General features: G+C 30.4%; 1 protein-coding gene across 2 annotated transcripts; it reads left to right on the top strand.

Moving 5' to 3' along the window:
- The first annotated feature begins 20 nt into the window (after positions 1–20).
- Positions 21–27,885, top strand: LOC137930978 (pancreatic triacylglycerol lipase-like). 2 transcript variants are annotated; one of them, XM_068774357.1, is made up of 15 exons: positions 21–301; positions 22,485–22,637; positions 22,791–22,911; positions 23,223–23,370; positions 23,449–23,601; positions 24,025–24,114; positions 24,216–24,351; positions 24,641–24,853; positions 24,935–25,010; positions 25,162–25,298; positions 26,384–26,445; positions 26,917–26,993; positions 27,078–27,147; positions 27,226–27,350; positions 27,531–27,885. In XM_068774357.1, exons 2-15 carry the CDS (start codon positions 22,490–22,492, stop codon positions 27,634–27,636), a joined length of 1,662 nt encoding a protein of 553 aa, XP_068630458.1. In that variant the 5' UTR covers positions 21–301; positions 22,485–22,489; the 3' UTR covers positions 27,637–27,885. The 2 variants fall into 2 exon arrangements, with proteins under 2 accessions (XP_068630458.1, XP_068630457.1); XM_068774356.1 differs by having other exon boundaries at positions 24,623–24,853.

Genomic DNA, 27,885 nt, shown 5'->3' with positions numbered 1-27,885 from the left:
AGTACGCGCAGAACTTTCCCGCGTCGCGCACGCGTACTACCAATCGACTGTTGCAACATTCGGAAGCGTTCCGAAATTACGTGATACTGTTTAAGATACATTTCCATTCCGAGTGTGTTTATGATCAATTTTCATTTAAATATACTCAGGGTAAATTATACACAGTGTCGTACTGTATATAACCTATAAAACTCTTGTGTTTGTTTATGCGTTGTTTCTGTCTTTACTGACAATATTTTCAAAGGTGGGAAAAGCGGAGGAAACACGTGGGACCGAAAATCGGAAACTTTTATTTGTTTGGGTATGTTAGTCATTTTATCAATTAAGAAATAATAAAAAAAGACATTATAGATACGCTCCAGAAGTTACATATTGTAACAAGTTTGGGAATAATGTATATCAGTCCGCAATAAAAACACGTTCGTTTCTGCTGGCCTGGTTTAAGCAATAAAAAATTGCACATACGATATGTCCAACAATAATTATTACAGAAAGCATGTAATAGTTGAAACCGTTTAATTTTTTAACGACAAGAACAAACAGTATTATGGGTTTTAGTTTATTAACAATATTAACTAACAACCGAATTCCATTGCGTGGATTAGAAAAGAACGAAAATTGGAAAATTCGATAATAAGGGTAAAATAAAAAAAACAAATGTTATAAAGTAGCTCATTCAATGAAAGTATGTATCTGTGGAAAATCAGGTCCTAAGATAAAATCATCAAAAGTTATTGATTTTCGAATTGGTAGTAATGCTAGCTAAAAAAGTTTACCTGGTTATACAGAAATTCAGACCTTTCAAGCACTCGCAAGTCGGACTGTTCTATAAGCTTCAAGTAACAGCCAAAGTAGAAGTCCCCTCTTAAGGGCGTGAGCATCAATTCATTTCATAGAACCCCAATCTTACCGAGCTAAGAACTTAGTGGCCTCCTAATCCAGTGAAATAAATAATGTAACTGCCTGAACTGAGCATGAGCCTAGTACTTTAAAGAGGTTAAAACCCGGTGAAGGTATAAAAAAGTATAAATCTTACTACTAAGCATAAAAATCCCAAGTATTTGTTTTTTGTGTATGTAAAAATTATACATGGTTTATTATTTCTACATTTAAAAACAAGAAGTTTAGTTTTCAGTTTACTTCATTTACAACTCAAGTTGAATTAGTAGATAATTGGTATTTAACTGTGTTATAATTTGCAAGGAATAATATTTACAGATGATCCATTCTTATATAACTCTACAATAACATTTATCTACGTGGGGTGAGCCCCTTTTACAAGGCCACAAACCATTACTATATTTTAAAATGAATCTGCGCATCGTTGTTGGTAAAATTAATCGCCTATTTATAAGACAGTGATATTAAACGTACCATCTCTTATATCAATGTTCAAGCAACATAGGATTTTGTAATTTAAAACTATAATCACATCTCCTAATTACAAAAATTGTCCTGTGAATACTAAACAATTATTCAAGCCAAGTAAAAAAATGATACTAGAATTAATGAAGATAGCGTGCTATGTACTCGAACAGACGTGATCAGTCCAGGAAGTGCTTCCGAGTCCGCAACAAATGAAAATTTAGTTTAAAATGCATCGCATACAACAATTAATATCTGCATTTATATCAAACTGCTGTAATGAGAATGCTTTTAACCAAAACCACGTAACTATAAAACTGTTATTTTAAAAAAGTTTAATTACTGGTCAATTTTTACGAACATCGCCTAACAAAGTCTGTACTTAATAACACTTTTAAAAAATAAAGGAAAAATCGATCAGTCGTATTGAGTTAAACGTTAATGAAATCAGTTTTTATAAAATTGATTTTAGGTAACAAATTATTTCTATATTTAATAAGTGTTCTTGGTAAACGGTATCAATGCCTTCGGTATAATAGGCCTTCTATATATGTAAGACATGATACAAAAAATAAAGAAAATAAAATTTAAATTCGTCGAGTTGCGTTTTATATTGCGTGGTGCGGTGCATCTCTAACTTTTTGTCTAATGTAATATGTTTTCAATGCAACAGTTTCAGAAAACAAATCTAGTCAATGAACTCGAGGCTAAAAACGAAAGCGAAACGAATATCCCAGCCTTTCACGAGTTTTAATATTATTGGTCACGTTAGGACCACGGTTGCCACACGTAATATTATACATTTTAAGCGTTTAAAAAAAGACTTAACTAAGATACGGATGTTTCAACTATTCTATCTTTATTAAGTGACTTTTTTTTGTCTCTGCATAACATTTTTATCCGAGTAATGTTTGATAACTCGCAGTCTGCTTTACGCTGTTTAGCAACACACCGAACCCAGACATCTCGGTTTAGATCTTACGATGACCTAGATACATTTTTGCATCCTTAATGCAATGTGATTGCATATCTAGTTTTTAGCCTAAAGGGATAGACAATATCTAATTGAACCATGCAGTCCGTAATTCAACATAATTATTTAACACCTTTACGTACGCATAACTTTAAATTATTAATTATATAAGCAAGTTATATAAAGTTTTTGAAAACCGTTATTTAAACAGTGCTAATACGATAATATTAAGCATTTAAATAAATAATAAATTATAAGAAGTCAATTCATTCAGACAATAGTTATTGTAAATTAAAAGCATTTAATATTTATTTTTTATTTGTGACACCGATTATTTTTGCTGTTTTCTTATAATAATTATTTTTAAGCCAAAGCCAAGATTTATATCTTGCCATTACGTGAGAACATTTAAAAAAATTAACCAAACCTCGTATTTTAAAATCTCATAATAGTGAAACTAACTAACGGTATTTTCATTTCTAATAAATTATCTGTAATTTAAACCTCAACAAATTTGACCTGTGAATAGTACTTATTCTTTTATATAAATGTTGATATTTACAAAGTTTGTTTTGTGGGAAGTTCAATACTTACTCGTAGTTCAATTCCTACGTTAATCAATAGTGCATACGACGTTATTTGTTATAGGTGTAAAATCTTTACAAATGTGGATGAGCAGCTTTTCATCTATTTTCCCAGTTTAAGGCGATTACTTCAAAGTACGTCACCTTAATTAAAAATATCTATTGGAATACGTCAAGACAATAGTTTCTGGCGATACAAAGTCTACAGGGACAGATAGTAAACAATAATTGATTTGAATATGAGGAAATTCGAATTGGGAAAACGATTAATGTTATGTATTATCTATGAAACCATTGATTTTTAATATAGTGCGCTATACATTAATTGACAGCAAATGAGCTTTACCTTCTGATTCAACAATATGTAAATATTAGTTGCATATTGTTAGCAATAATATTTTGATTAGTATCACGGCGAGCATTACTCAATATCTGTCGTCTCGTCGCCTTGGTACGCCCACTATGAAAGCCGAGCACGTGTTGTGCATTAAGCAAGCCGCCGAGCCCCTGCGTCGGGTTACTTGCAAAACGCATCGCTTTCTAATGCTCGAACCTTCGAAAATGTGGAAAACTGCAGCTACGTCCAACATACGTAATCGAGAACAAGACAATACACTTACGAACACCGTTATCTGTACCGAAAACTACTCAGACGAGCTCTTATAATGTTTACACACATAATAACTGTAAACTATTCTTGACATATTTAAATAAGTTTATTTGTAAAATTAATTGTGTTTGAAATCATTCACAAAGTATTATTAAAGTATATTTTATTTTGACTAGAGCTTGCAGATATATAAGCATCTTTATAAATAGTAACTTTTTTATTATTATTTTGACTTTACTATCGCTTTGTATTACAAAAATAGGTTAGGTTTTCAAAAGAAGAAGTATCGATAGTATTAAAGGTAGTAAGTATCCTTAGATGTGCTACAACTCTGGGACGGGCAGTATTTATTAAATTCACTATCAAAATCAAATTCAAAGTCAAAATGACTTTATTGTATGTATTGTATTGAGATCATTACCATTATTTATAATTCAATCAGCTTAAAATTAAGTTTAGTTCATAACGCGCCACCTACTACCTCAGTCGGCTTTGTAATTATTTTTTAAGATTTTTTTTTTTAATTTGAACGATTCATTTCGAAACACCTTTATCATGAACATACTCTGAAATAGAATAATATTCCTCTTAAGCTTCTGTTTAAAAAAATTCTTGTATTTACAAAAAGTACTTACCGCGTACTTTTGTAGTTTTTTTTATAAAATTGAATACATTGACCGATAAATGAATGAGACCTTTTATGGAGCCTAATAGCAAGTACAACAAGTTTATTTTTATTCCTTACAATACGTTAATGGATATCACTGTTTTTTTTTTTTAATTTACATTGATTTATATGTACATTGGTTTAATGTGAATATATTATGAGTTTATTGTGAGAATGTTAGTGTTTTTAATTTAGAAGTTGCTTTTAAGAAAAGTAATTATACAAATACAATACAGACATTTACATATATCAAACATCAAAACAAATCTCTATCATTTATTCAGATCTTACATGATAAAGATTTATTTATGTTACAACTTTGAATATTCCGATGTGATAATGTAAAGTAACCTGTCTATATTGACCCGCACTTGACCGTCTTTCGCCAACAGTCGACAAATACTTTACGTAACGCCATTTTAACTCTATAATGTGACGCCAAATTAAACGCTTACTTGTTGTCGTCCCTACTTTTAAACCTGCAATTTTTTTATTTATTATTAGTTCCAAAAAAATCATTATTATTCTCTGTATAGCTTCATGAAATCAGATAAAAAGGGGATCAATATTTATGTATAAAAGGAAAATCCAAGAAAAAGCCTTTCGTCTATTCTACGTAATTATTTACGGTTACAAAACCATTTACATGTGATTAAGTTTTGAGCTATAATCATTACATAAGAGTGCGCCAAGCTCTCTACAATAAATAGACCAATAACTAAAGGACGTATTTAAAACTATACAAACTTCAGAACTTTATATATATGGTTAAATAATATTAGTACATTTTATGAACGGGAAATAAGAAAGCTCTATTAGAATTTATTGGGAAAATATTAAACTCTCCTTTCGGAAATCTTTGTTTCACTGTAAATTTAACTGTCTTGTTATTTTTTAGTTTTGTTAGTTTGATTTAAAATTTGATCGCAAATTTACTTGCATTTTATTTAATATATATACATTTTATATATTAAATATTTACTTTACTCCCCGCAATCTATTCTTGATTAATAAGTCATTACAAAATAGCTATATTTTAAAATACAAACTCATGGTATTAAGTAAATGGGAATTTACATTTGTTATTTATTTTCTTTTATCAGTGATTCAAATTTTATAAATTTCATTAACGGCAGCTATCTCTGCTTGATTTTCAGCAGTTGGCCTAATGACCCTCATTTAATTTGCTACAATTTAAGATTTTTAATGACTATGATCTTATACAAGCACAAGCTGTAGTCTCACCTTCAATCCTAATACTTTCGTGTTTATTACAATTCAATATTATAAAATGACAACTTCTCACGTACTGGTAAAGCAACAAAAGTGCCGACAATCTCTGCACCGTGATTTGCGAAAGGTATCATTTGATGCAGCAACACTATTGCGAGGCAACATGCAATACGTTACATAAGGTTCGTAGAATTGTCTTTAAATCGTTTTAGATTGGCTAACAAATGCATATGTAGCGACAGCAATAGCTGTATGTATTGATTAAAAACACAATGATGCTTTCTGAGCATCCATCCTTTACTTACAAAGATATTTTTTTAATAAAATAGACATTTTTCTTTATTGTCTTTAAACAGGTAAATAAAAATGGTAGTCAGGTGTTTCATTCAAAAAATAAACAAACGAAAACGAATAAATTCGAACATTGTAGCAGTCACACTCAGGGTCCCTTATCAACGACTTTTATCGATTGGCTTAAAATTACTAATAGATATAGCAAATTATTATGTTTGGTCAGGGCCAAGTACAATTAACGATTTAGTTACGCACAATGCTTAAACCTAGACAGCTATGTAAAAGAGCTTACTAAAACTTTTTTTACTCTTTACGAATCAGAAAAAGCATCAGTCAGAGTAATTACAAAAGTGGTGCTATACTGTGTGTGATATTAGTGGTGATATTAGTTAACTGCCGTTATGAGAATTATAAACTATAGATTGATTTAAAAAAATTATGACAAGCATCAATAATATTTATTTTTTTTAAGTTTGTCAACAATTCCCTTATTTATTTCAATTACATTCAGTTTGTATTGAAACTATTGATTCATTAAAATTTTTAATTACTTGAATACAGCTAGTAGTTTATTGATTAAAGTTTTACAACTTACGTTGGAACCGCATAGCAATTATCCGACCTGCGATTAGTGAGAAAATTATAATTCAATATTAAAATATTTATAGATCATTATTTACTTACATAAAATGAGCTAAACTCAAAAGTTTGCAATACAACATTAAGAAAACCTGTATTGACTGGAAAAAACTGATTTATGAAACGATAGAAGTTTGTCAAGAAGAAAATCGCTCTAAAATTGACTAAGCCTTTTATATCTGCAGCAGTGGTAGAATAAAGGTTAACATCTATAACTCAGATCATAGAACGCTGAGTTAATTGTTTGAAGGTCGTACAGTTATTTTAAATTATCACTAAAATATAATACTTAAAAACAATAAAAAAAGTTCATTTGTAAATCGGTGTTTCTTAGGATTAAAAATCGCAAGTTACGAGTATTTGTCAACTAACAATCGCTACTAGGACGGTGTGATGGATTATGGCCTAAACCCTTTTTGTAAGGCATGGCTTGTGCTTCTAATATAAAGTTAAATACCTCTCATGGTTATCTATATCTGGTATCAAAAGTAGTGATAAAGGCACAAATTACTTCTAAAACAACTAATTAATTTAAAATGTTAAGTGGTCGTTTCAATCGATGATTTCATTCTATAACAGAAACAGAGGAACCAAAGTTTCCGCGCTTGTGTTGTACTGTTTTATATTCAGCTTAAGTAACAGCGTTTTATATTTCTCAGTCAGTACGTGCCAGCCATTGTAATCGAAATAGACGAAGAAAACATCAATTTAGCTTTGTTTTCTTGTTTTGCTTATAAAATACACGTTCGTTTAATAAACATTTTAACGCCGCAACTTAGTTGCTTATCGTTTCGTACAAGATGTATACGATATACCCATATTTATGACATCGGGATGAAATACTAATGATAAAGGTAATTATATTATTTCATTGAATAAAGACGCTCTTTGAGGATACAAATATGAAAATTCATTTAACTGTCACCATTACTTTTCAAATATTCTTACGAAAAGGTAACTACAATGACTTAATGTTGAAATCAAGAATCGTTCTATGATAAAACTCATCATGCAACAAGTAAAAGCTCATAAATTTCCTTCATTGTCTACAATTCAGAAGTGGTCTAGTTAATTCAAACGGTTTAGAGAAAATATTCATTTATATCTTAATTCATATTATTATCCACATAGAATCATTTCTTGTGACTGCTTGTGAAAGTCATGATGAGAATACCTAAACTGATAAAAGCAAAAATTAGATTGAGCTCCTCTTTAATTCTACTTGCCCTTGTCTGACAAGAGCCCTCAATAAATTCAAACGGTATTTTTCTGTGGACATTTCTACTATATCTTTTATGCAGTAGTACAACAATTCACTTTCGAGCTTTATTATTACTTATAAAATCCTTCATACCATAATAGAATTATTAACAGGTTTTACTTTAATGAACTTTTTAAATTTATTATGTAATAATTCAGAGATATAAACTACAGTGATACACTGTTCATAAAACTAACTAATTTTAAAAAACTTAGAGAAAAGTATTACAAGTGTATCTTTATTTTTAGTTTCTAACCTTATTTATATCGCCTTCTATTTTCCTATAATTATTAATATTTTTATACAAGACCTGGTGTAACAATTGGAAGTTTGTGATGAAAATTGTCATAGTATTTTCTTTTTTAATCATTATTGTAATGAAATGTCGGTTTATGACTATTATCCTGATGCAAGAGTCCATAAAAAAGGTAAAGATCCCATAAAGAAGTTTAAAGTCACCCCTCCTTATCCAACGGAAATGTTATTGCCTCAATATTTCTGGTTTCTAAGGGTATCTTGCTGATTGAGTACACAAAAAGATCAAAGAATTACGGCTGCATATTATCTAAACACCTACGTAATTTAAGGTAAGGAATATAAGAAAAAAGACGTGGAAAATTTAGAGCAAAAGTCTTGTCTCTTCACGACAACGCGCCGATTCACGAAGGTGCCGCCACTATGGCTACTGTGAGAGATTACAGATTTGAAATCAAACATCCATACAACAACCCCTTATGATTGTTTTCTTTTTCCGAACCTCATGATAGATCTTCAAGGTTACCATTTTTCCGACGATGAAAAGTTGAAGGACGCTATTGCTGAACATTTTTCACATAAAAAAAAATCCTATTCGAGGATATTGAACAGTTAATTTTTTACTCAAATGAGTGTATTGAATGAGGCTTACATTTAAAAATATCATTTTTATCTGAATTTTCCGCTTATTCTTTCATGCTTATACCGAGAATATATTAAACGTCTCGTACATATTAATCATTCTCACTTTCTCTGTTGTGTGAGGTTAATATATAATATGACATTTGATCAATAATTATTAACACATACAAGTATAGATAATACACCATATATATACGTAAGCATGTATGATACGTATTTGATGACGACATTTCTCATTGTGTGTGATAATCGTGAAACACGTCACAAACGCTGATCCTGATTCGATTTCCTTCGATTTGGAAAATTATAGGGAATAATATGTAATTTGCGATATAAAGAGCAAAGAATATATGTAACATTCCGCTATCTCTACACTGTTATAGTTAATCTCCCTGTTATAGAGCGATAAGCGCTATGTGTAACAATGTATCAGGATTAGCAGCGCAATCACAGTCTGGTCTCAATTTCGCATTTATGCGCTCTTATGTTCTTGAAATTGGACTTTTGAATTTCAGTCGCACTGTACTGGGGAATTATCCGTCACTTATCGTCGCAAGTGTATTGGGGTGTTTCAAGATTCAATCTTTGTATGACTGGTGATATTCTCTTTTACCCCAAGGATGTGTAGGTCGTCATGTAGATATTTGTTTATCATTCGAAAAAGTTATGAATTAAGTACAGTAATACCAATATTTTACATTAGTTCTATCTGCAGCCCAAGTCGAGGTCCTCTCTTGAGGGCCTTTTCACCCAGACTATTTCACGGAGCATCCGCCTTAGCGACTTTAAACTTGGACAATCCTTCTTCGGGTTAAGAAATAATGTAAGAAGTCGAAAGAACTTAGTTACTTTAAAAAAAATCTAGGCTGAGGACGGTTAATGTTGTGTCTCCCCAGACCCGATGGAGCTGTAAATGTCAACGGACAAACCGTATTTGAGAGAAGCGGTCTGCATCAAGCATCTCACTTGGACCTTGTTAAGGTCTTTGGCTCTCTTTTTTACTCTGTATTTCAGCATTAAATGAAATAAAAGTTATTGTATCGATAGGCGTAAAAATACTGACTCACACTGAAGAGGTAAAATGTAAACTCAATTTGCAGATTTTGTTATCCTTCTCTACTAATGTAGAATACATTATTCCACGTAAGTAAAGCACGATACCTTGCCTATACTTGAACTCTATTGTTAAGACGTAATAGGCTTACTCAAGCCGGAAACCTCGTGTCGGGAAGTTAAAACATTTCATAGCTATACGTGTTAAAAAAACTGAAACAACATGCAGTTTCGTGAAAAGGCGGTTTAATTTAATTACATTAAACATCCAACCAAAAATTTATGTATTTATTAATTTATCGCTATTATAATATAGGAGGCGAATTTTTGAATCTTTTAAATCAAAATTAATAAATCGTAAGTATATTATAATTTTAATAATTTTTTTTTTAATTGGATTTCGACTGGACAATAACTTCTGGCCCATAGGTCTACAGAGACGAATTATTTATCTTGACAAAAAATTAAACTGCCACCGTAATTTGGTAATTTGTAAGACTGAATTAACAATTCCTATGTCGAATAATATTGCTATTAACAGCACCCGCAGATTATTAATATTTGTTTACCACATTCGTCACTAAATATGATCATAAACTGTTGCTTTATGCGCAGGCACATTTCCTGTCTATACATCGTCAACTAGTTAGCTCCGATGTGATAGGTTTAATAATGGAATCACAATGATCGCATCACAATAGATACCCACATAAAAAACAATATCACATTACATTTTACTACCACTGTTCTATAATTGAATTGACCACTGTCTTTTATTGATAAACAAATCATTATGAAGTTTTATTAACGCTGTAAATGTATATTGGTGTCATCATAACATGGTATTTAATTATATTTTATAATGTCGGACTTTAGGTATGAGTTTAAATAAATTTTGATTGTTATAAGCTTTTAAACTAAACTTTATATACTATACTGTTAATTAAATCCTATTAATTGTAAAATAACGTACGTATCAAGCAAGGTACTGAAAAGTGTACAACTCTATTTTTTCTCATGGAATAAATGAATTTAAGTGATCTTTATCATTTTATATACCATGTTTACGGGCTTCCGTTTAAAGTGCATACTCGGGCATGACGGGCATAATCGCCTTTATTTAAGTTTAAGACATGTTTCTAAAATAAATAAAACTTATTTACTCCTAAATAAATCAGTGTGAATAAAATACAAATATTTACTTACATAACCATATATATGACTGATATAATTAGTTTTAAATATTCCTTATAATACTAAACAAGTTAAAAGAAGAAACTTACTGTAATAAATTGTATAATAATATTAACTAACACAAACTTAATGTGTGTAGCTTAGATAAAAAATGGGTTTAACTTTTTCAGGTAACGTAGAAGACACGTTTTGTTACAAAATAAACGAGACTAATGACTTTAAGCAGGAAGTTTCAACTCCCCGGCAGACGCTCAGCAATGTGGACATAACATTTCCCTGACCTAAATATCTTATAACAGGCTTTTCGTAATAGCGTTCGATACAGATACTGCTTTAACTTCAATTAACGCATTCTTAATACAACCGAAATTTATGAAAACATAAAATTGAAAAATATTTAAAACAATAGCGAAGATTAATCAAAAATTGATAATGCAACTAACAAATTTATTTTTAAATTTTACCGGGGCCAGTCATCGTGGTGTACTTTGAGGAGACCACCCAGTGGGCGTCTATCGACTGTTATAATGATGATGATGAATTGTCGTTGATATACTTTTACAATAAAAATAAATCATACCATATACTTTTATCATAATAAAAATAATAAACATTTATTGTCCTAAGCTGGCGATTTTAATATGATTTTATATGGGTCTAGAACTAAGCTTTGCTTGTATTTCAAAATCTACTTAATCAACAGCATAATTTTATACATAATACTTACCAAACTATTTATAGCTTAACAAACTTTATTATTTTTTCCTTTAAATAATAATTATCTTTGTATCCTCAAGATGCTTTTCGTTGCGGGTAAGAAAATGAGACGTCGCTGAACAGGCCACAGTAGTGAAGCAAATTGTGGTGGACAAAAGATAGCACCACTAAATAGTAATGTTCATAAGCCAATGCAACCGATGCCGAAAACTTGTGAAACAGAATATCACCTTCTTTTTAAATGAAGAGGATCACAACGCACAGCAATGAGGTATACGACGCAATGAGTAGTCTGTGGTAATGGAAAAAAATACTGTTTAGTAGTGCGAATTCATCTCTTTATATAATAATTGAAATGTTTTTATTTTTGTACTTAATATTGGTTTAAACAAACCAGATATTTATAAAAAACCGACACATATTTCACTATCGTTTGGTTAAAACTAGAAATCAATAATGTTCGGTTTTCTCAGTTTGTCATTGGACACAACCTCGATTTGGTACCCAATTAGAATTGTAAGACTCGCAGACGTTATATAAATAATGTCAATGTTTTGTCCAAAAATAAATTCAAGTACGTCACAATACTGACACACTTGCATTTTATTATTATTTAATACGTTCACTCGGATGAAAAAATTTACCTTAAAATACTGGCCTAATGACCAGTTCTTTACCGACCTCAATACATGCAGTTACGTAACTATTACGTTGCGTGTTCTAGTTGGACGCCTCTAAACTATTGTCTCATAACATCCATAATAACACAGGGGATTCCACATGTTTCCGTATTATTGCGTAAACTTATTTTATTTCTACCTGCGTATTTTACACAACTAATACCTCATTGCGGAGTAGATGGAGCGGCAATCTGCTAGTCTAGTGGTTTTCTACAGGAACTATAAATGTCTGAAATGCAAAACACCTATTACGAGTACTACTACTAACTATGTATATTAGTTCTGTTTACTTTAAAGTGGTATGTAAGTCGTTTTTAATTTAAATTGAAGACTATTTCACGATAATATTGATGACAGACGATTTAAATTTGTAGAACTTTATCATATTTCCTTCAACTTATTTTCTTTTATGGCTCAGTATTCAATGGCTGACTGGAATAAATCGCCGTCTATGACAAGACTGCCCTTGCTATACTCAAGTTATTGTCTATTTAATCTGATTTCTTATGTCTTGTTTATATACAATAAGTAGTAAAGGTAAATAAATAAAAGCGATTTTCCAAATTATTTATTTAACATAGTTTCATACATCGCCTCTTTTTCCAGAGTTAATTAAAAGTGTTAAAAAGGTAATCTAATAACAGCAACCGACTGAGCCGTGTTCCTCACGACAACATTGGAAACGTAATGCTAAAGGTGTATCAAGAAGCCTAAGAAAAGGTTCTCTCTTGGCGGCCCTTGCCTGCTCCATTCACTTCATAAAAAGATAAAAAGCTCGACGCCCCAGTCTGGTTGTTACTATATTAGTTGGTACGCTTGATAATAAAGAAAAAAGAAGAGAAAAGAGTTTTCATTTACACCATTTCAGCCTTCTATCACCATAAACATGATTAAGAAATTTATGCTAAACGGTTCACATGGTTAATTGTAAGTTTATTGCTATTAAAAATATTGAAATAAAAAAAATACAATTTTTAATCACAATTAGCATTTTTTTACAGATAGTCACAAATTAATTGCAGGGTTTTTAAGAATCTCGTGCCACAGTTCTGTTGGAATTCAATTAAGTGCTGTCATTATTTAGATGTCTATAAAAACTATAATGAATTTTAAACGTGAAGAGGATTCTTGTAATAAAATAACAGTAACGGCAGCCTATAGAAGCTTCTAAATTCTTCGCACAGAGAATTACTTTTACATCACTGCAAAATTTTAATTATATACGATAATACGACAGGTAAAATAATCGACAAGAAGTAAAAAAAACAGTTATCTTTTTAATCTATTTTAGAGTAAGCGGAAATTCAAACTACAGAAACTAAACATACAACAACAACAAACAACAGAAATATAAAACTAAAAACTCATTAATTAAAACCACTGGAAATATTTACCAGGAAAAGTTTACAAAACAAATGAACTGAAACACTTCCTAAGTGTTACCTAAGAACATCAAAGAATATAACCGCACAATATTTTTCTAGATATTAAATCAAGATAGGTTCTCTTCAAATTAAACAATATATTAAAGATATTTAGGTAAAATTTATTTATTTAATAATTCAAGTATTACAAAATAATATTGACTATTTGAAATATTTTAACCTTTTTTAAATATACATATTTACATTGAATATACAGCAATACCTACAGCACTAAAAATTATTTTCAAGACTCATAATATAATATAAATCCGATTAAAAGACAATATTGATTAAGTTAAAATTTTTAATGTACGTAAATGTTGATTAAAAATTTTATACGAGGCAAACAAAATGCATAATCATATCAAATATATATCAATTTCAAGGTTATAATAAGCAACTAGAAAAGTTAATATCATTATTGATTTTATGTTTAAGCTGAACATATTAAAAGGACATATTTTAGTCGTGAATAGAAGTCACGTATGAATTATATATATATGTTTTTTATGAGATAGCTACACTGTTTATGTGTCCGTATCAACTTTCATTTCTCCCGTGCAAAATTACAGCTTTATAGTCAACCAAACTCCCTCCTAAGAGAAAACATACTTTCGCTGCCTGACCCGGTCCTATGCACTTGATTGCATTTATTCTATCCAAAGACGTTTTTTTGTTGTTGTTGTTTTCTAATGTTTAAAAAAATAGTTCCATTAGAACAAATACCGTTAATTTTTACCGCTTACTTTTAGATTAGCCTTTCATAGTTGTTGAATCGTGACATACTAAGCGAAGGTCAGAAATATTGCAAACATGAAAAATATTAATGGAATGTGTTAAGATCGATTAGACCTTAGTTTTGTCTACCCGTAAAAATCCCGAACAGTTTAAGCAAACACATACATATTAAAATAAATAATTTTTATTCGCCCATCAGTCACGTGGAATGGAAATCTATGAGAAAGACCTTTATCCATCAGTGGTCGTCTTACATATTAAATGACAATGATTATCAGGCAATAATTGCCTTAAAATATTGTTAACAAATTGGTTTATAACATACAACGAAAAAGTAAAGATACTTTCATTATAGGTATTTTATAAAGTTAAGGCTATTCAAACACAAAAGACAAATTATTTCATTAGATACACAAATGAGAATTAACTTAAAATCCAATGAATTATTCGTAACACTTTTATATGAGACTTTAGCTTGATCGAGTGTTACTTCTCAATACCCGTTCCGTTATCTAACCAGGCTAGTGTGTAACGGGAAACCTGCAGTATTTGCTTAAACGTTGCACTCCGCTGACCAGCTCTCGCGGCACACATAGCGTTGCTTAACAATCTCGTATATAGTACCCGTCGATTGATTTGGCACACCGTACAAAAGAGTAAGACTTACAAGTATCGGCTGGGTTCGGTTTTGCAGAATATATTTATCGCATAGTGCTCTACTTCTTATTAGTACATATTTCCGTTATGCTTTTCTTAAAAATAATGCGTGATTAATGGTTGACAAGTAATTTATGACTATCATAATATTCAAATTACTATTCATAATTAGTAATTCATTAAACACAAAAGTCAATCTGACTTTCAGGAATAAATTAGACGATTATTTAGAGTTAGATGGTCATTGCAGCATAAGCAAATATTTCTTCTACGTATGTATACAATTAAGCAATTTGCTGCTAAAATATTAAGATTTCTGAACTTTATTAAGTTATCGATAGAAAAAAATCCTTTTTACTTACATACGTTGTCATAATAAATTAGTTTCTTTTATTGGTAGTCACAATAATTTCACCATCAAAAGGTCATCTATAATTACTTTTTCCGTTACAGGTGCAATTCACTTTCACAAGAAAATCATTCACGTAACTTCTTCTACTATATTATTATTTTAATAGATGCTCTTATAGAGTTTAAATAACGACAAACCAACCACCAAAACCAAAAACGTGAAATATAAGCTTATTAGTAGAACGAATATTTAATTATTACTGCCTTTGCTCATGAGTTTGTCTACAGCAAACATCATTATTAAATATTTATTGTAGCCGATAATCATGTTTTTCCATAGAAGTAACCTTGTTAAATCATGTACCTCTAATATGTTAGCATAATTTTAGATGATTTAATACTAAGATTTTACAATTATATGTATATGTAACATAAAAGATTTTTAAAACTAGGTACTTATAACTTTGTCATCGTGAAACACCCAAAAGAAGTAATACGAAATACGTTTAATTATCTATGAGTATCGAATATCCTCATATATCTTTACATGAGGATATTTCATTGTCTTATTTAGGAATCGAAATTAAGCCCATCTTTTTATTAAAATAATTTTCAATAATAATAAACACAATTTAATTCATAATCAATTAGTTTTCTAACCAATCACTTTGGTTCTAGTTAGACTACCGGTCGACGACTGAACGTCCGCCACATTTTCATTATCGACTTCTATTACCTGGCTACCTAGTATTTATGTCTTAGTTGCAGGCTAAGGTGAAAGTGGTTCTCAACTCAACGTTCTGGCTTCTTATCTTGATCATTTAATAAAATATCTCTTTATTAATTCTACGTGATATGTGAATTGTTTCGTTGTATGATACAGTACTTGTTACCGATTTGCATTTTGAAAGTTAATATGTACACCGGATTGATTGGAGCTTGCTTGTACTGCCTTTCTCGATATTGCAATAATGTTAAACATTTTTAATATTCACATGTTATTAAAAAATTTTAATTGAATGTTTGTATAAGTTTTAAAATTTATAATGACAATGCAAATTAAGTAATTAAATATGTTCGTTCATGATTTTTTTTTTTTAAAATAAAACTTATGTTACACTAAATGTATTTAATGAGGAGGAAACGACTATAATCGGATTTTTTTTTACACAAGACTGATTAAAACCATTTTTAGTAGTTTCGTTTTAAAAAATGTATATCCATTTCATACGCAGTAATAACATTGACTTATTAACCTAAAAATGGATAACCGGTTTTATGAACTTTCGTGTAATGCACACAAACTAGTGACCGCATTGACTACTCCATGGGGAAAGTGGGAACCGGTACAACCACTCGTTTATACTCTTATACTTAAAAAAACCGATCTCTGCTAGAGACTACGACAATGATAAATTGTAAAGCATTCTAAAACCTGTTCTATTACTTTTACTTGCATTTCACTCTGATACCATCTAATAATGTCTTCATTTTAAGCTATAAACGAAGTTCGAGTTCCTTTATTTCATTACATACAAGAATTGTAATCAAAGTTTCATTATGAATAGCTTCGATTTCTAATTATTTTATTTAATGTAAATTTAGACGAGACAATATAATTAAAATAACATTTACGATCAACTTGTACAGTTATTACGGATTTTCGTGTAGATTTTTAAATGTTAAAAATAAATAAGGAAAATCCTGTATAATTTGAAAAAAAAAACGGGAAAATTTAATTGCAAAAATCTTCTTATCCGTCAAAGAAAATAGTTGAGTTTTTTCTCGTACACACACGGACGACATTACTTAAACTTAAACGTAATTAATATTTATATAATACATGTAATATTCTAAAGGAAGATTGTTCATGCATATAACAAGTAAATGAAAACACCGAAGCACGCACTGGAGCGTTGATGTCTTTCGTTAAAATTATCTAACGGTGATTATAGTAAAACATTGGTTACACAAAACCAATCTTCTGTAAAGGTCACAATTTCCACATAAGATTCGAAAGTAAAAATTGCAAATTAATATAGCGATGTCCGGGAGCAGGTTATGATATTTTATTTTATATTGTTATATTAAAGAAAATAAACAGACAGCAAATGTTTGAATTTGTCATAACACGATTCATTCAAAAGATTGTTAATTATTATGTATATAAATAATAGTATATAGACTTAATAATTATAGATGCACATAATTGCAAGGAAAGATTAAAAAGCTTGATGATTACTATTTCATATACAAAACTGGAAACTTGGAGTTAGTTGTTGCAGAACAACTATAAAGTCAGTGTACATTGCAATTACTGCAATCTCAACGTATAAAAGACACGACAAAGTATGTACATTTTACAACAAGGAAATTTAAGACTTTAAAGTACTTCAATATATATAGGTTTAGGCTAAGCGTCCTAAACGCTTTACAATCTCCGATCCATAAGAACTGCAGATGCAGCTAAGGCAAACAGTCACGAAAAATCTATAATGTCATGGCCCCATTAGCACACATTATGCAAGTACACGTTAATAGGGACATATTCTGACCTAAAGAATTTCCAATATGTGTAATCTTTCGATTTATACGACCTTCATCCAATGTGGTCGTCGGAATACATAGTTTTATTCGAAATAATAAACATTTATTTTTATTATAACGCATTTATGTCGATAGGCATAAAAAAATTAAATTCTTTAACTCATTATGGCATAACAATTATTAGACGATGAAGTTTAAAAATTCCTATTTAAAATTATATTCCAAAAAATTTTAATTGTTCATAGAATTTACCTTATTTAGAATCTTCATGGTGAAAAGTATTATAAAAGTTGTGCCACTAGAAATAAACTCAAAATGGTATCAAACTAATACAAGGATTTGCAATCATTATACCAAAAAGAAACATCTACATTGTGAAATACGTTAATTAATTATTTGTTTTTTTTATACAATACCGGATATAAAACAAAAATGGAGCGTTCGCTTGTAAACCGTTCAATAATTAACAGTTGATTTGCACGGCATTTCCTAATCATGTTTGCGGAGTGCACAAACTGCACAGTCAAATGGGCAAATGCAAACAGCTAAATAGACAAACGTATATACAATTATGAGAAAAAGTTTTTTTTTTCTTATAAGTAGAAACCATTCCCCGTACTTAGATGAATTTCGGAAAAGCCTTCTCAGAATCAATAACCATATTTTTTTAAATAACTGGACCTTTCCAAAACTACTTAAATACGTTTTTTGGAACACTCAGATTCACATCAATTAATTCTTTGAGTGTAATTTTTATATAAAAAATTAAAACAAATTATAAATTTAGGTTATTCAAAATTATGAAATGCAGATATACGTACAAGTTGATAAGGAAAACATTAGATTGACGAGCTATAAGAATAAAGCAATAATTTTAATAACATATCACTCTTACCAATAATTGCTCACAACGTAATGTATGACATAACTGTTGTCCTTTAAAAGTGAATAAATATTACGAACTTTGTGTATTGCATTGTCCATAACGTTTTTCTCAAAGTGGGTCATAAAGAATCAAAGTGAGAGAGAAGGTCACTGTTAGCTATTAATTACTGAGATAAAACCTTAACTTTTATTTACATGAGCTATTTTAAAGATTAGTTGTAAGTCAAAAATTAAATTGATCACCCTATCAACTTTACATAATCAATGTTCTTAGTGTTTACAAATGCCTGTTATTAAAACCAAAACCAATTAATTAAACGTGAATCAGGTCGCTTTACCAAATAATTTAAATTATTCGGTAAAGCAGTCGTAGCCAACTACATAATGTTAACTTTAGGGATTACGTAAAAGCCAGTTCACGGTAATTTCATCACGTCAGTTTGACCATGGAGACTTTTTAATCTTTTATATACTTAAGTGAAATATTTTCTTTACTAAATTAGTTGTTTTAATATTTGTATAGTGGTGTTTATTAAGAATATGGTTTATTCTTTTAAACAAAATGTTTTAATTTAACAATACGTACGAAATTCACCTGTATTACCAGCTTATCTTGTAAGGTACAATACATGTCAATAGTTCAGTTCCATCGATTCGTTATGTGCTGTATATATACATATTAAGAATCGATTTTGTACACGCAACCTCCGTCTTGCTTGCCTTGTAAGTATATTCTGAAAGGCTAATAGCAATGACACAGAAACAAAAAGTCCGCAAAATAATAACAATTTCGTAGAATATATATATATATTAAGATATTACTCTTTAATTCATAGAGATTGTAAAGATGGATCGCTTGAACAAAATTGCGGTATTTACAGGAGCGGATTATTATTTACATAGTTACATTCCTCGGAGAGTCTGAGGAATGTCACAAATAACAGAGTAATCATTGTCAAACCAAGGTAAATGTTATTTAAAGAGGAATTCTACAGAGTTTGTTAACCTCGAGTGAAAGCTACCGGTTCCATCCAATTAATCGATTTACCTTTTTGTAGCATCAATATTTTATCATGGTGTTTTGATTGATTAACTACAGTATGATTATTAGTTTTTATATTATATCATAACTTCTTGTTGATAAAAATATTATAAAACTGCTTTTGTAAATTATATGCTATTTGTTCTTGACATTCTAGAGCCATTTTATTCATAGACATAAATTCTAAACTATTTTAACATAGTTCAGAATTTAAATTACTAGATAGATTATATAAGCAAGAAAATTTGCGGTGTGTTGATTGGTGAACAGACTTCGGGACATAAGTAATTTTACAAAACCATTTATTAACATGAAGGTGTTATTAAGAGCTTACAATACAGTTCGCCAGGTGGAATGCGTTACAATCATACACGCCGCGTAAACAATTTCCTCATGGAAAGTACAGACATAAGTTACCTCTGACAACCCGGAAATTTTGATAGTAAAGTCAAAAATATTTTCACGACTTAAATCATATATAGGTATAAGTTAACAGTCAAATAGATAAAAGTTCAAGTCTATCACAGCTGGAAAGAGATCAATCTTCATCAATTACTTGTTTAAGACCGACTTCAAAACCAACGTTTTTCATGTTTTGTAGAATCTCTTTTAAACCACGGGTAACAGCTACAAGTGTGAAATCTTTAGGTCATCAATTGCGATATTGTCGTAATTCTCAAAAGCAATAATTAAGTACATAAAAACATTTATATATATTTCTACCAATTTTTTATTTTGTGATTGGAGTTAGCTTCTTTTGGAAATAATGGACCGCGGACACAATTTTGTTACGATTCATTTATCACTTTATGTATCTACAATTGCCACATTTGTGAGCTATATAGATATTTTGATAGCTATATAATAAAGATTAACTTTGGTTTGGAAATACATATCTTTTCTTTTTAATACATTTTATGTTTAACGGCAAACTTAATGCCGAAGACATTCTCTGCTAGTTAACCGTTCGGGCGATGCAGAAATAAATTAATAAAGATTGGTGAAGCTAGTTAATATCATAAAATACGAAAAGTAAAATAAAATTGAAACGGAATATAATCACGTGAAACATCTAATATAAATACGCGAATGTCTACTACATAACATAATTATTTATAAATAATCCATAATATGCATATGTACATATTATTGTATATTTATATATTTAAATATCTACATATACTATTTATGTCAATATAATAAACAATAAAATCCAGCCATTGTGATTCTTTTCTTCATATTTAGCAGTTCATATAAAGTGAACACTTAAGTTTGCACAATATACATATGTAGTGCATTAAGCAGACAATTTTTTTTTACTCTGCCATTACAGTGCCTTGTGATAGAATTATTATAATAATAGGCTCGTTAGACGGGATCTCTTGATCTCCCACTGACTGATCCTCGTTATGACAGACGAATATGCCGTTCACAGTAATCCTTTTCTGCAAGAGTTTTTTTTTTTTGTAGTGAGATGTGAACTGTCACAGTTATACCTCTGGCTGTATAGTTTAGCATAATTCTCTTGCTTTTCTTATTTGAAGCGAGTGTGTATAAGTCATTTAGTGATTACAAGATTAACACTATCCTTTTTTTCCCTCTTCTTTCATTTCTCCTTTTTTGTGCTTTATTTTCATACTTAAGCAATTTCATGACGGAATTCAGTACAACCACTGACGGCAAATACTTGTGTTTATTTAAGAAGTACAAATTTAATATTGTCTATTTTATTAAAGGTAACAATATATTATATTTTGTTGGTAACCAGAGCGAAAGTCGTTTTAAATTACTTACCTTTGTAATTATTCTTCTATTTAATTTCTTTAACAAGTAATGATTATCAATAACTACCTCATACTGATTTGAATAAAATGAAAATGGCGACGTCAAATGTCGCAATGTTTATATTTTGTGAAAAAAGTGGTTTATTGAGACGTCGACAATAGGTTCCACTTTCAAACGCAGATAAAATTTTAAAAAGGAAAACAATTTTACAAAGATTTTTAATTTTTAAAACACCAAAACAGAAATTTTAATTAAAAAAATTCATTCCATCTAAAAAACCAAAATACTTAGAAATCTAATAATGACATATAATTAATATTTTAATAACAATTACAGCTTAGAAGCTAAGCACCATAATTTTTGTAATAATTGCGGCCTTGCAAGTTTAAAACTAGCATTCCAATGAGTTGAATATCCGCCTTGTTACGCAAGACATAATTTGCCCAACGACTTCTTCCGCATAATGTGTATTACAAATCTATTCCTCATACCCAGTAACTGGACAACATAAGCCTTTATTTAGTTTGATCGGTTTTAAGAGATAACTCCGTTTTTACGTGGTACAGGAGTTAAACAGGAGAATATATATTTTTTTTAATTTTGATAATGTTAGAAAATTGAATACATAAACATATACTAAGTTAAAATTCTTTTGTTTATTGAAGAATCTTATTAGTCCTTTGAAATATAGTGATGGTTTGGTGATTTAATAATATTTTAACGCAACATAAGTCATGCAGCTCAAAAATTTTGAACTATTACTAATTGAGAAAAGTTTTTTGTAAAAAAATCTAAAATCAGCTTTGTAAATAGAAGCCAAAGAAATCGTCTAATATTAGGAGTATTTGCACTTTTTCGCCACCATCTAAAAAAAAATCTCTTTTTCAGATAATATGCGACGGCTTTATTTAACAGACAGGCATCTTCGTGTGATGCTATGGTGTATCCTTTTGGGACTGCAGCCAACATTTGCTGGTATCCTGGACCCCTTTAACTGGGCTCGATCTGACCGAATCGAAGTCAATATACCTTGGTTGCCATGTAAGTATTGCATATAATTATTTAAACACCGGTGGGAGAATCATGCAAATTATTAGAAACGTTATGTCATAAACAATAATTATTACACACATTTTAATTAAATAAATCTGATTGCCACTTAATATAATTCAATAATTAATTCATTAATTTCAGTTGAAAATGAAACAAGATGTTATGATGAACTTGGATGCTTGAACATTACAAGAAGTTGGTACCATCTTATTCATCGACCTTTTAATGTTTTTCCGCTGCCCAGAGTCGTAATCAATACAAGGTTGGTATATTTTGTTTATAATAATTTATTGGTTTACAAATTAAATATATAAACCGTATATATAAAGAATATATTAATATATTTACATAATATTATACATAAGGAAAGGTAACCGTTACAAAGAATATAGCACAAGAGTCAGGTGCAATGATTTAAATATATATTTAAATCATAATTATTTATTCATTGGTTGCATATTCTTTTCTGAGTTTTTTTTTTTATATTTAAAACCTTTTCAGCATGTTGTTAATAATAATTATTAATATTTATAAAGATGTCTCGTAGTGTAATAAAAATATTTAACATTTTAGGTTTATCTTATACACAAAAAAGAATCCCACAGATGGTCAGATATTAAACGTAAATATGAATAAGACTATAACTAAATCTAACTTTAGTCCACGACGATTGACAAAAATGATAATACATGGCTTTATTGATACGCCGCTATCAAATTGGGTAAGGTAAAATTTAATGTAAAAGTATTTGTAAAATTAAAATCAGAATCAAAGTGGTAATTTTACTTTTTATTGACAGGTCAGTGAAATGAAAGATGAATTGGTAAAAGCAGACGACTTCAACGTGATTGTGGTAGACTGGGCGGGCGGAAGCTTGCCGCTGTATACGCAAGCAACGGCCAACACTAGACTTGTAGGATTAGAAGTTGCTCACTTTATTAACTCGTTACAGGTATCTCAAATAAATATAATTACTTATAAGTTTGAATTATTAATACTCACAATAATTCCAAAATCCTCTTTCATTTTTTCTATTTTGGATTTATGATGAATAAATAGATATGACATCATCGTCATCATTTCAGTCGTATAACGTCCACTGGTTTTCAATAACACCGGTTGCAAGCGGCCTACATTTAGTGCTAAACACTTTAATATAATAAAAAGAACATGTTTGTATCAAATATGCATTACTACATAAATGTAAATATTCAAATTTAATACATTATTAAATAAATATTATTAAACATTAAATATTTTGACAATCACAGTAAACAATCATAACAAAATACTTACTTATTCTTTTATAATTAATAGAAAATTATTAATAATATTACTTGGTCAATAATAATTAAAAACAGATTTCAAATTGCAGAAAGATCACGGTTTAAATCCCCTTGACGTACACATTATCGGCCACTCTTTGGGTGCCCATACGGCTGGTTATGCCGGTGAAAGAATTCAGGTAAATGTGAAGTAAATGAAAGGAAGAAACAAAACATTTAATTAAATAGTTCAATGAACTCGATCTTCACACTGTCTTTGATTTAGCTTTTTAATTTGTAGGGATTAGGAAGAATAACAGGTCTAGATCCTGCTGAACCATACTTTCAAGGGATGCCCACTCATGTAAGGTTAGATCCTACTGACGCCGAATTCGTCGACGTCATACACACAGACGGCAAGAGCATTTTTCTATTAGGTAATAAGTTTATTATTTTTTACACTTGCTCTTTCATCATATATGTAGTTCTATCATTTCAATTTTTTTATTTATATCGCTTATAGCTTTTTAAGTATAATTTAACAATTTTTTATGTGTATGTATTGTATATATTGTAAATATTTGAGGTATGCTTACTGGCCATAGTATATGAATCATTTCGCGTAGTTATATAAATATATAGCAAATCTCATTTATATATTGCATAATTCCACTAATTTTAAATCCCTTTATCCCACGCCTGCGACAGATTTTGTATTTATGGCAGGATACGGAATGTCACAGCCTGTGGGGCATTTAGATTTTTATCCAAATAATGGAAAGGAACAACCTGGCTGTGATTTGACGGAAGGGCCGTTGATACCACTTACCTTGGTGAAACAAGGTTTGGAGGAAGCCTCTAGGGTACTGGTTGCCTGCAACCATGTCAGAGCTATCAAGCTCTTCACAGAATCTATCAACGGGAAGTGTCCATATATAGGTAAATCGATTAAATTTATTTATTTAAGTATACATCTAAGATGACTTGTTTATTAAAATTTTAATCGTGGATAATTTTCAGGCCATCAATGTCCTTCTTATCAACATTTTATGTCTGGAAAGTGTTTTCACTGTGGTCACGGTTGTGCCATAATGGGGTCAGTATTTAATAAATACCTCTTTTATTAAAAATACATTAAAAATACACTATCTTCTCAATAAAGACAAATACATAAATTAATTTGAATTTCATTTACATAAATTTTAATTTTTAAATATACATATAACTAAAAAGATTTATTTGTAAAGATTCCACGCTGATAGTTCTCCTGGCCTCATTACTAATAAAAACAATCAAACCGAAAATGAAGTGTTCCCGTCTGAAGAACAAGAAACAATTGGTGCAAAATACTTTTTAAGCACTGGAAAAGAGCAGCCATTTTGTCGTAAGTTTTAAGCCAAATTTGTTTCTAAACGCTATTTTGTTACTTTTTTAATTTTACATGAGAAAAATGCCGTTGCTCTTCCAATTAAACTCCCAAGATCCCTCAATCATCTTTATATGATCGGGCCCCGGAAATGTTTTTCCGCATCCGCAGTTTCGACGGTAACGTTCACCCACGCAGTCCTGTATCGTGGAAAAAATAGTTTTCCTCCTCTTTCGTAGGTTTCGAAACCTGGCGCACCATACTTCCCGCATTAGGTGAACCTACAGTCCAAGTGGACCCAGAGAGTTCACAGTACTCATGAGTACATGCATTCCTCAAGCCGCTGACCAAAATTCGAGAAGATAATTATCTGCCACCGGTATCGTGACTCCGCTTAGTCTCTGAAAATACGAAGATCGCCGTATTGCAATGCCGAAACTCCACTCTCTGCGTGACTCCGCCTCCGCTAAATCACCTACTATGGCACCACAGTTAACCTGTTCACCTTATCAATCTACACCTTAGGTCGGCCATGTAGCCTCGGGACTACAATTACTAAGTCCCGCCATCGTTATAAAGCGGGAAACAATTTGAATTCGGAATTGTTTAAAGTTTTTTAGATGCACTTATTACAATGTATTGTCGATTAAGAAAACCGATTAGTGCCAAACACAGAGTCAGAGGCATGGCTCCTGAAGATGCCCCATGGAGGGGTGAAACACGTGTTGGGTGATTTGGTGGTGGCGGTTGTGTGATTCGCATTGTTTGCCGCATACGCATTTGTCAGCGGGCTGGCGGGCGGTGCATTTCGTTGCACGACTACCACTGCATGTGCGGAAGTGGCTAAATATTGGTCCTTTTCTTACTTCATATTGCTACTACGGTCACAATACTTTGATTTAAATAATTCAAATCAAATCTCAATTCAAATTTGAATTCAGGAGCCGTGAGTAATGCTAGCGTCGTCTTTGCATTTGGGCTGATTTTTAAGGAGGAAACCACATGTACGGTTGATCGTTTCCAACCACCCACTAAACGAATATACCTTTCTACAAAAATATTGTAAAAGATTTTCATAAATAAAATTCTGCTTACTTTTACAGATCGTCATTATAAGGTTGCAATTCAATTAGCTAACCCAAAAGGAGCAGAATCTTGGGTCCAGGTAAATAATAATACAACTTCTCTAACAACTAGCTGGTTAACGTAAAACAAGTCTTATTTAATCATTCCGTCTGTCCTTTTTTTTTATTTCCATAATGGATAATAGTTATCGTGCCATTATTACCATCATTTTTGTTTAAGCTCCGAATAATACAAAACTTGAATATGGACTGATGTTTAACTATAATAATTGGGAAGGGAATTCGAATCTATACAATATAATAACCTTAAACTATTACAAAAAAATTCTTTTACTTCTACTGTCACAATTTTTTTATCAAAAATCTGACATATTTGTGTCGAAATAGATTTGGGGGTTTAAACTCTGGATACTCTAAGAATTAACCCAATAAGGAGGAAGTAACGCAAACAATATAAATATATAGTGTAAATATATCGCACAAATTTCTGAGACAAAGTCGTCAAATAAGTTCTGTACTCACTGTTAATTTTATAAACCATCTTTGTACAGGGTTTTTTGAAGGTGACATTGTTGTCCGAAAGAGGCATTATTCGAGGAATGGATCTGACACCGAACAATTACGTGAAGTAAGTACATAGGCCTCAAATATATTTATTGTTTACAGTTATGTACAATTTCCTCATTATCTAATCCTATTTATATTTTAACAGGCTGGAGCACGGGTCTACCTACACAATTGTCGTCACTCATCCTATTGATTTGGGAGGGAAAATAAGAAAAGTATGTTGATGAAATCTGACAAAAAATTATTCAAATTTTTAAACTTTATTAACTTTATTAATTATTAATTAATTTTAGGTGGAACTATCGTGGGAATATGACATGAATGTGCTGGAGCCGCGATCTCTATGTATTCTATGGTGTAACGATCGACTTTATGTTAAGTCGGTTCTCGTTGATCAAATGGAACTACCAAGTAGAGGGTAATGTTTTATAAATTTTATTACTAAACTTAAAAAATACGTTTTTATCAAATTAATTAAGAAAATCCTATAATGTTTACTATTGAAACATTTAAAACAAATAAAGCTTTACGATAATCTAAAATATTAATACTAACATCCTTAAAATAAAATATAAATAATTGGTGATTTTTTTCACAGGAAAAGAAACGTAGATTTCAGCAGTAAATTATGCACGCCAAAGCGTGAATTTGCAGAGATTCCGAACAGAGGTTCCGCAAGTTTCTATGACAACTGCGGCAGATAGCAGTGCCATGTATATATATGTACACGATACAACACATCATTATTTATTACAACTTAGTAAAAAAAAGCTTTAAGTAATTAATGAGTGGATGAATTAAATTCTGCCACTCTTGTTTTATTTGGAACCTTTCTTTTGAAAATTTTCTTGTTTACTATATTTACTTTTTGATTATTTTTTGCTTATCAAACATGACATGAAAAAATTCTGAGGACTACGTTTTTAGTGACTATGTACTAGAGATATGCTATC

This window comes from Battus philenor, unplaced genomic scaffold (genome assembly GCF_028537555.1).
Source record: "Battus philenor isolate CCGP_79_NKW_IND1 unplaced genomic scaffold, ilBatPhil1.0.hap1 SCAF_7, whole genome shotgun sequence".
NCBI lineage: Eukaryota > Metazoa > Arthropoda > Insecta > Lepidoptera > Papilionidae > Battus > Battus philenor.
Note: the sequence above shows the minus strand (reverse complement) of the source record. Positions and strands in the feature narration are given on the sequence as shown.

What these genes read in the sequence shown, in the direction of transcription:
- LOC137930978 (XM_068774356.1), top strand. Translation starts at nt 22,490, where the DNA reads ATGCGACGGCTTTATTTAACAGACAGGCATCTTCGTGTGATGCTATGG. An exon ending in ACACCGAACAATTACGTGAA is followed by an intron (nt 26,994 to 27,077) that starts GTAAGTACATAG and finishes ATATTTTAACAG; the next exon opens with GCTGGAGCACGGGTCTACCT. An exon ending in ATGGAACTACCAAGTAGAGG is followed by an intron (nt 27,351 to 27,530) that starts GTAATGTTTTAT and finishes TTTTTTTCACAG; the next exon opens with GAAAAGAAACGTAGATTTCA.